This window comes from Eptesicus fuscus, chromosome 6 (assembly GCF_027574615.1).
Source record: "Eptesicus fuscus isolate TK198812 chromosome 6, DD_ASM_mEF_20220401, whole genome shotgun sequence".
NCBI lineage: Eukaryota > Metazoa > Chordata > Mammalia > Chiroptera > Vespertilionidae > Eptesicus > Eptesicus fuscus.
The window spans coordinates 19042145-19053033 of NC_072478.1; the positions used below are offsets into that span (position 1 = coordinate 19042145).

The window sequence follows — 10889 nt, forward strand, 5'->3', positions numbered from 1 at the left end:
ATAAATAAATAAAACATTTTCCTATGTTTTAAAAATAATGTAATTGTTAAAAAAATATTTTTTTCTGATTTCAGAGAGGAAGGGAGAGGGAGAGAGAGATAGAAACATTAATGATGAGAGATAATTATGGATCAGCTGCCTTCTGTATGCCCTCTACTGGGATCAAGCCTGCAATCCAGACATGTGCCCTGACCAGGAATCGAACCATGACCTTCTGGTTCATAGGTCAATGCTCAATCACTGAGCCACACCAGCCAGGCCAAAAGACACTTTTATCAGGCAAGATATCCCAAGGGCTCAAAGGTTACCTCTCAGGAACCAATGAGGATCCAATCTTTTCTTGGGGATGTGCAGGCTTTGAGCACCCCTAGCCCTCTGACTTAACCTTTTATTTCATACACTCCACAGTTGAGAATAGAGAAAGCAGCTTCCAATGGGGATGAATAATTCCAGCTCTTGATTCCTGAGAGCAATTGGCCTAGACACCCCACCCCCATGCTAGCGTCAGGGGGCTCTGTGTCTCCTAACTGCACAAGGGTGGACATTGGCCTCTTAGCATTATTTTCCTGCAGTCTAGTAAACCAGGTGGGACATTACCTGGGATCTTGATAAAGGTTTGGGGAAAACATATGTGAAGTAAACAGAGAGTAAAATGATTCTACCCATCAGGTAACTCAACTCCATGACCCTTTTGGCCAGAAAACATGACATTAATTTTTTTTTTCTAAGTGAAATTAAGCTTCACTTAAGCACCTATCCTTTCCAAGGGATATTCAAGCACAGGTATGTTTTGGAATGCCCCCACCCCAATCTTTAGGATCCTAAGAGAACCATTGGACATAAACAATTGAGAGAACTTGGAAGAGAATTCTAGAATTCTTTAATCTATTGTAGTTACCATGGAGACATTTATGGTCAGAGACGAGAAATAATTCATGCAAAGGCAAGAGCCTCTTCTGCTTATTGTTAACAAAAGTCCCCAATCTGAGGTGTGGAAAAGAGAGACTTTAGTGAGGTGAACAGTTTGCAAATAGGGGAAATGCAGCCTCTGGTGGAAATTGAAAGTGTGTCTGCTGAGGCAAAGGGAGTCTGCCTTTTACAGAGAAAGTTCCTGCCCTGGTTTCTGATTGGTCCATTTTTTAGGTGAATGAGGAATCAAATGGGCACAGTTTGATTGGTCCAAATAGCACTATCCTGATTGGTCATCATCATGTGTTCTGATTGATCATCATGGAGCTGCTCTGATTGGTCAGTATAGATGCAAATGAAAATGTAACTGTGTAGTTGCAAGATAAGGCAGGTTTCAGCCCATGGATTGAAAGATGATACCAGGAACTACCTTACAGGGGTAGACTCAGATGGCAGGAACACAGTGCAGAAGGCTGGCAGCTCAGTCTGTGGCTTTTCCCAGAAATGCACAGTGCAGGGGAGGCCTCTGTCAGCAATGGCTACTGGCCTCTGGTTATGAATTTGTGCCCAGTTAACCACAAGGAGGCCTTCTTGAGGTTTACACTGTACAACATCCTACTCCACATTTGACCCTGGGGAACTTTGCCTGGGATCCCAGGCAAAAAGCAGAAATTCAGCCTCTGGCCTCACACCACCCCATGGTCTGTGTTTCCAGTGTGCTCCTTGTAGGAGCAGGGTATATTACTTTGCTAGGGCTGCCTGACAAAGTACCACAGACTGGGAGGCTTAAATAACAGAAATGAATTTTCTTATACTTTTGGAGGCTGGAAGTCTGAGATCAAGTTGTCAGCAGGACTGGTTTCTGTTGAGGCTTCGCTCCTTAGCTGGTAGATGGCTCTCTTCTCTTGCATGTTCATATGATCAGTGGATTTTTACATATTGATTTCATATTCTGCAACTTGACTGGATTTCACATAACCTCAGAAATCATCTCTGTAAATGAGTTTGCAGGGCACTGCTTCCAAACTAGGTACACATCGCATCACTTCTGAGGAGACATTTTAAAAGCCGGAGACATTTTTTTGAGAGCTCTATTTTGTCTTATTGGTTAGTTGACATCAATTCCAATTTAACTCTAATAACATTGACAAACTCTTATCAAAAGCAATGTTGGAGGAAAAAGGGTTATCATTGCCTCCTTCAATCTTTCAAGGAAAAGGATCTTAAAAGTTGACAAATTTAAAAAAATGTAATCTTACATTTCACTTTTGGAAATCTAGGTGGTAGGCTGCAAAGAGACATATGGGCACGTGATAGGTGAATTGAAATGAGGCTTTCTTAACGAGTTACCTGGGAACCAAGGGAACCTAGACATCACATCTGGAGGTTAATGCAGCTGCCCTAGGAGTGATCCTGGCTCAGCAGGCAGCGCCCTGGGAACAAGCCAAGCTCTGTCTCCACCTCCATAACCCTGAACCCCCGTGACCAAAGCAGGGCACAGAGTCTCCACATAGGAGATACAGTATGAGACTGAATATTTTTAAAAAATCCAAACCATTACTTAAGGTAACTGAGAAAACACCAGGCTTTATTTATATAAAGTTAAAATGACTAGTTGTAAAGTGAAAAAGAGAATCCAAGATAGGACCTGAAGAAAAATAGTGAGAGAACAAAGAAGACCCAAGGAAAGTTTTGCTTTAAAACATATAAATTTAAGAAAATGGCCTGGCCTGTGTGCTCAGTGGTTGAGCGTTGACCCAGGAACCAAGAGGTTGCTGGTTCGATTCCTGGTCAAGGCACAATGCCTGGATTTTGGGCTCGATCCCCAGTAGGGGGCGTGCAGGAGGCAGCTGATGGATGTTTCTCTCTCATCCATGTTTTTATTTCTCTATCCCTCTCTCTTCTTCTTTCTCTAAAAAATCAATTAAACATATTTAAAAAAAAAGAAAATAAAAAATATCGGATAAAAGAAGCCAGGATTTCTGGTCCTCAGTATTGTGTGCTCAGCTACTCACCGGAGTCCTGTAACTGCGTTATCCCTGACAGTTACTCCTGATAAGGAGTCCTCCCAGAGCCCTCTTCATGTCCCTGTTCCGAAGACTGTAGATGAAGGGGTTCAGCATGGGGGTGACCGTGGTGTACATCACTGAGGCCACCAAACTTGTTCTAGAGGATGAAGTGGCTTCAGAACTGAGGTAGACCCCCAGACCTGTGCCATAGAACAAGGAGACCACTGACAGGTGAGACCCACAGGTGGAGAAAGCTTTGTACTTGCCGCCAGCTGGGGAAATCCTCAGGATGGAGGACAAAATCTGAGCATAAGAAAAGAGGATTCCAGAGAGAGGGCAAACAGCTAGGACAATAGTCACAAAATATACCACCAGGTAATTGATGAAGGTGTCAGAACAGGTGAGTTTCAGGACTTCAGGGAGATCACAAAAAAAGTGTGGGATTTCAATGTTTGTGCAGAAGGACAGTCTCAAGACGGTCAAGGTTTCAAGCAGGGAGCCTATAACACTGATGCACCAGGACCCCAGAGCCAGTAGTCCACAGAACCGAGGGCTCATGATGACGGTGTAGTGCAGGGGGTGACAGATGGCCACAAAGCGGTCATAGGCCATCACGGTTAGGAGTAAATTGTCCAAGCATCCAAACACAAGGAAAAAAAAAATCTGGGTGATGCAGCCTTCATAGGTGATGACTCTGCTCTGTGTCTGGATGTTCACCAGCATCTTCGGGACGGTGGTGGAGGTGAAACAGATGTCTACCAAGGACAGGTTGGAGAGGAAGAAGTACATGGGTGTGTGGAGGTGGGAGTCGGAGCTGATGGCCAGGATGATGAGCAGGTTCCCGGTAAATGTGACCAAGTACATGGACAGAAACAGCCCAAAGAGGAGAGGCTGCAGGTCTGGCTTCTCCGAGAATCCCAGGAGGAGAAAGTTTCTGACTCTTGTTTCGTTTCCTCTTTCCATAGAGCTGCTGGGTTTGCCCAGAAGGAGGAAAAGAAGAAAAAGAAAAAGCAACACAAATTTCACTTCAAATAAGGAATCCTTGGAATGATAGAAATATCCTTAATCCAAAGCCAGGAAAACCATAGTCATTCATCTTAGGTGATGAATGGTTGGCTGTCTTTGCTGGCAAATTGTGGTTACTGTTGTTACCTGGGAAAGAGTCTGTCTCTAGGCCCAGTGGTTCTCACATTGCGGTCCCTGACCAGCATCACTTGGTAAGCGGTTAGGGATGCACATTTTGGGGCTCACCTGACCTATTGAATGGGATACTTGGGGTGTGCAGCCAGTGTCTGTGCCTTAACATGCCCTCTCGGGAACTCTGATGCTCGAAGGCGAGGACTACTTCTTGAGCAGTGGTTGCCTGCATCCCTAAGCAGTCACCCCATTCCCAGCATCTCTGGCACTTTCTGCTCAGTACTTGTAGGAAAGGGGAGTTTCCTAACTCTGGAAGGCAGACCTTCCAGTAGCTAAGAGGTTCCTTTATTGTGCTGTGGTTTCTGTATATTAGATCTTCTGGACCTTGGGTTCTCCTTCTGCTAACAAAAATAATAACCCATGTTGTTATTAATCATAGTCTACATTTCATGTATTTTACTAGTGTTCCTAGATAAAATAAAAAACTGAATTTTTAAATATGATCTCCTAATGCTTCTAAACATTCAGTTTGTTTTTCACATGAGTTCATCTTTTCTTTTTAGCTTTATTGAGGTATAAGATTTATAAAAATTTGTACCTATTTAATGTATACCATATATCTTGATAAGTTTAAACATATGCATACAACCATGATACCAACACCTCAATCAAGGTATTAAACATAACCATCACCTTAAGTGAAATGTTCAAGTATTCTGTGTGTGTGTGTGTGTGATAAGAACACTTATGATCTATCCTCTTGACACTTTAAAGTGCACAATACCGCACTATAGCAGATTTCTAGAACTTATTCATCTTGCATAACAGAAGTTTTATACCCATTGAGCAACCATTTCCCATTTCTCCTCCCCCCTCCCCGCTCCCCCTGCTTCTATGTGTTTGTGACTATTTTAGAGTCCTCATATCAGTGGAATAATGCAGTATTTATCATTTGATGTCTGGCTTATTTCACTTAGCATAGTGTCCTCCAGGTTCATACATGGTGTTGCAAATGGCAGGATTTCTACATGGTATTTTCATGCATTTTAGGCATAATGCCATTAAGAATAATGCTCCTCTACATTTTATCTCTGGTATTATTATTATTATGTTAGGAAAACTTTTGACTTTTTTTGCATTTATAAGGTGTCCTACGCATTTTCTGATTAATTTTAAGATTTAAGAAAATAAAAAAATTCAAATACAGTTTACATTCAATATTATTTTGTATTAGTTTCAGGTTTACAGCATAGTAATGGTTAGACAATCCCATACTTTACAAAGCGTTCTCCCTATTTTCAATACCCACCTGGCACCATATATAATACAATATTATTAACTATATTTCCCATGCTATACTTTAAAGATTTTCTCTAATATTTACCTACTTTCTCCAAATAATATTAATTTACAACACCTATTTATCTTTAGGTCTTATTGTATTGGTATGAAATTTGAGAACACTTCAAATTTATGGTAATAGTTGGAATTCTTGTTCTTTCTTTCTTTCATGGGAATAATCCTAGCATTTTGTGATTTAATTTTACATTCACTATAATTTAGGATATACAATTTTTAAAAAATAAACTACTTTTGGTTTTATGAATTGGTAATTTTATTTCTGTGATATAAATTCCCAAAGGTGAATTAGATCAGTCAAAGGGTTTACATATCTTTTATTTTAGTAGGTGCTGTTAGATTACCTTCTAAAGAAGCTTAGCACTTCACATTTCTTTCATCAATGTAGGAAAATAACTGTATGAGTCTGAATAGACACAATTATGCTGCAGCGACTAGCAGTCCGAAATTTCAGAGGCTAACACAATAAACATTTATTTTTCGTTCATGCAAAATCTGATGTAAGCACAAACAATTTTCCAAGCCAATTGTTCTTTATGAAGTAACTGAGGCTTCTTTGAATTTTGGGCTGTCATCTCACCAATCATCTGGAAACTTCAATCGTGTGAAGTCTCATCCACAAGCATGACAGCAGGTGAAAAGGGGAGATAGACTAACTGCAATGACAATTGAGCACTTTGACACAGAATTCCCACATACCCATATTGCCCATTGATTAGCCGGAACTCGTGACACTGCCACACCTAACTGCAAAGGGTCAAGGGAAAGCAATCTTGTGTGTCCAGCACCAACTTGCAATTTTTATCCCTGGATACCTTAAAGGGACTTTTAAAGGTACAAATAATTGTTTAGAGAGTAACTACTTAGAAAAAAACAATGTTAAATCCTATCTTCATGTTCCCAAACAAATTTCAAATGTTAAGTGTGGAGCAAGAGACTATTAGAAGAAAATAGATAAATATGTAGGTAATATAAATTTATACATGAATATATGTACTCTTTGAAAGTAGAAGTTCTCTCTGACTATAAAGATTTTGGTATAAATAAAAGGAAAAAAATCAATAATTGGGTCATAAATTGAAAAATTCTGAATGAGAAAATGTGCCTTCCAGAAGATTAGAATGCAAAAATACCCTATATGGTTGATAAATTTTAATATCTCTAAAAAGCCTTTATCATAAATTATAAAAAGGTTAATGTGTTAACTAGGAAAAAGGCATGCATTGTTAATGATTCATAAAATGAAACATAAGGGTGACCTAGCTGGTTTGTTCAGTGGTTAGAGCGCTGGCTTGCAGACCGAAGGGTCTCAGGTCAAGGGCATGTACCTCGGTTGCAGGCTCAGTGTCGAGCCCCGGGAGGCAACCAGTCGATGTGTCTCTCTCACATTGATGTTTCTCTCTCTCTGTCTCTCCCCCTCCCTTCCATTCTCTAAAAAAATCAATGGGAAAAATATCCCCTGGTGAGGATTAACAACAACAAAAAAAGGGTAATTAAATATTTGAGAAAATTTTTATTCTTTTTTTTTTTTTTTTTTAAATCCTCAGCCCAGGATCTTTTCCCACTGATTTTTATTTTATTTATTTATTTAATTTTTTTTTCAATTTTTTAAATTAAGGTATTATACGTGTACATATCTTACCATTCTTACTCTAAATTTACAAGGGTGAAATTAAAGTAGACACCTTTTTCACTGAGGGAATTAAGAATCCTTTTAAAAAAGAAAGAAAAATGCAAAATTCATCATGTGGAAAGAGAAATAATACTAAGACACTGCTATAAAAGGATACTTTGTCTACGTTCCTGGACTGGAGAAATCAAAACAGCGTACATGTCTTTTATATTTAAACACATATTTGCACAGCATCAAGAAAAACTGATCTAAAGCAAGATACACCAAAAAAGGACAAGAATAATCTTTGAGTGGTAACATGAATCTTGATTTTTAGACTTACTTTCTTCTACTACTTCATTCAAAAGTACAAATGAACACACATGCAGTCTATCTTCAAGAAACAAACACTTAATAAAATGTGAAGATGTTAAGAAAACAAACCTAGGTATAGCAGAAAGTTAAGGTAAAAGCAGAGTTAATGCATTAAAAAGACGAAAAATTTTAGAACTGAAAAATAAAATGTGTAGCTAATTCTTGGCAAAAGAAAACAAACAGACAAAATTAGACAGGAGTCTAATAAAAAAAGACAAAAAGAGAGAAAGAACAGAAATGCCTAAAATTAGGAATGAGAAAAATGAACACAGAGGTAAGAAAATGCTTAAATTCACTGGGTAAGTAATATTATGAATTTGCTTTTTAAGAAAATATGAGTGTCCAAAGTTGATTCAGGATGTAGGATAACAGATCAACAATGCAGGAAGGAATTAAATACACATTAAAACTCACCACCTTACCACCAAAAATGCCTGATGGGATCTTCTGGCAGGAACAATAGAAGAATTCTCCTTTAAGTATTAAAGAAGAAAAGAAAGTCTGCCATCATTAATGTTATTTATTAACTCTTGGGAAGTTTCAACCAATGCAATGCAAGGAGAAAAAGATATAAGAGTCCTAAGTATTGAAAAGGCAACTCTTCATTGTTTGAAGATGATGCATGGGCTGGAGATAATGAATTGGCAGCTGAAAACCTCTTTTAGCTGTGTATAGCTTTAGTAAGGCAGTTACCACAAAACAAATATGTAAACCAGTAGCCACTTATTTTTATATTTATTTATTTTAAAATAATCACTCAAGGATATTTTTTTTGTTGCTGTTGATGAGAGAGAGAGAGAGAGAGAGAGAGAGAGAGAGAGAGAGAGAGAGAGAGAAGAGAGAGAGAGAGAGAGAGAGAGAGAGAGAAACATCAATCAGTTGCCTCTCAGACACGCCCCGACTAGGGGATCAAACTGCAACCTAGGTATGTAGCCTGATGGAGAATTGAACCGACAACCTTTTGCTGTATGGGTCAAAGATCCAGCCAACTGAGCCACGTGGCCAGGGCACCAGTAGCCATTTTAAAGTGGCATTCAGTGACATAAAGTATTTTCAGAATGTTTTGCAACCATTGTTTCCATCTAGTTCCAAAACATTTCATCATTATGGGAACTCACTGTACTGTCTTTGTAAGTTTTCTATAAATCTAAAATTATTCAAAAATAAAAATTAACAAAAAGTGGGTGCAAGGGAAAAAAACCCCAGTAGTGCTTACATGTCTAGGAAAATCTCTTAGAAAATAGATTACAATTATTTCACATATTAACAAAAATTTAAATGTCTTGGAACAGGGACTGGAAACTGGCAAACACACAAAAATGAGAGTGATACATTTACTAAATTAGCTAAAGTTTCTTGAGGCTCTCCATGTGTTGAGAACTTGTGCTATATTTTATATGCCTTGTTTTATTTTATCATCATCACTATTTTTTTATTTAACAATGAATATTTGCTTACAATAATACAATGGTGACAATTAAAATGTATAGGTGTTCACTAGGTGATAGACACAAAAATCTTCCCATTGTTTATCTTTTAAATTTTAGTTCTCATATTATCCTTATGAAGAGGATACTATCAGTATTCTAATTTTACAAATGTGGAAACTAAGACACAGAAACACTGGTTGAGATCACAAGAGGTATGAATAAACTTATAAGTCCTCACTAGGCAGAATTCCAGAGAATGTTTCTTGTTTGAATGAATGAGTGAGTAAATGACTGAATACAGTTTTATAGATAGAAGAATATGGGTGAATCTTTGATAGAGGAACTTTTAGTGGCTCCTGAATAAATGGCTAAGATGGCTGGGTATGAAACTCTTGACAGATGTTGGGGGCAGACAGAAAGTCAATTTCCTTTAGGAAGGTCAGAGATCCTTAGAATTGAGTCCCAGAAGAGGGAGAAAAGGAAGCTGAGAGAAAGAGAAATGGAGAGAGACACAGGAATTGTATTGTATATAGAATGTTTTAAGTAAATGGATTCTCACTATTGTGCTATCCCCATTGGTACCATCAAAGTTCATCCTTTGAGAGCTCTGCCTGCCTCCATACCTGTTTGCCACAGCAGATATCTGATGGTATTGCCGAACCACTAGTTTCCTTGGTCCTTCCTTCCCTAGGTGATGGATATCTAACCCAGCTCCAAGGAAGGGCAGGGAGGGGGCATCAGGCGTCTGTGCTCCGAAAAGCACAGTTGGACTCCCTCCTTCCTGGAATAGTTGATCTGTAGGTGAGAGAAGTAGGGACATAGGTACTGCTTCTGGGGCTTTAGGGATTGACTTCTCACAAATCTTCATTAAATTAATTGTTCCATGGTTACTCTATTCTCTGAGCAATTTGGTTCCCATGAGTGAAGGAACAAAAATAAAACAGAACTTTTTTTCTTCTAGTTTTGTACCCTTGGGGTCATTTTAGAGGCCAGCTACATTTATCCCATCCCTTTGTTACTGGCGTGGGTTTGCCTCAGGCTGGCCTGTAGTGTGTGGGTCCTTGACTTCCTGTAGGAAAGATTTCACAACCTGAGTCCAGGCGGACTTGAGAGTATGTTTATTAACGCTGGGGACAGTGAAACAAAGGAAGAAACACGGGTAGAAGAAACAACAGGGGAGAGCCTAGGTGGTGCATGATTTTTTTTTTTTTTGAGATCATCTTAGGCTGTTTTATTTTTTTAAATTAATTTTATTGGGATGACATTAGTCAACATGAACATATAGGTTTCATGTGTGGATGACTAAGTTACAAAATCTGTATATAGGACCATGTGTCCACCACCCAAAGTCAAATATTTTCCTGTCACCTCATATTAGGACCCCTTTCTTCCCCCACCCCTTCCCTCTGGCAACCATCACACTGCTGATTGTGTTCATAAGTTTCAGTTTTATATTCCACGTATGAGTGAAATCATATAGTTCTTAGCTTTTTCTGTCTGACTTATTCATCTAGCATAATGTTCTCAAGGCCCATCCATGTTGTTGTAAATGACGCTATTTCATCCTTTTTTATGGCCGTGTAGTACTCCATTGTGTATATACCACATCTTCTCTATCCAGTCCTCTATCGCAGGGTGCTTTGGCTGTTTCCAAGTCTTGGCCACCATGAATAATGCTGCAATGAACATAGGGGTGCATATATCTTTGCATATAAATGATTTTGAGTTTTTTGGGTGCATGCCCAGGAGTGGGGTTGTTGGGTCACATGGTAGCTCTATTTTTAATTTTTTAGGAATTGCCAGACCGCTTTCCATAGTGGTTGTACCAGTCTACATTCCCACCAGCAGTGAGTGAGGGTTCCCTTTTTCCCACAATCTCTCCAACACTTGTTGCTTGTCTTGTTGATAATGGCCACTCTAACTGGTGTAAGGTGATGTCTCATTGTAGTTTTAATTTGCATTTCCCTAATTGCCAGTGAGGTTGAACATGTTTTCATATACTAATGTCTATTGGCTATTTGTATGTCTTCTTGGGAGAGGTGTATTTTCAGGTCCTCT

The 10889-nt window shown here is 38.9% G+C and overlaps 1 protein-coding gene across 1 annotated transcript; it reads right to left on the reverse strand.

Moving 5' to 3' along the window:
* Nucleotides 1-2942: 2942 nt before the first annotated feature.
* On the reverse strand, nt 2943-3881 carry LOC103300946 (olfactory receptor 7C2). Its single transcript, XM_008157873.2, has one exon. The coding sequence runs from the start codon at nt 3879-3881 to the stop codon at nt 2943-2945; it is 939 nt and encodes a 312-aa protein (XP_008156095.2).
* Nucleotides 3882-10889: the final 7008 nt, after the last annotated feature.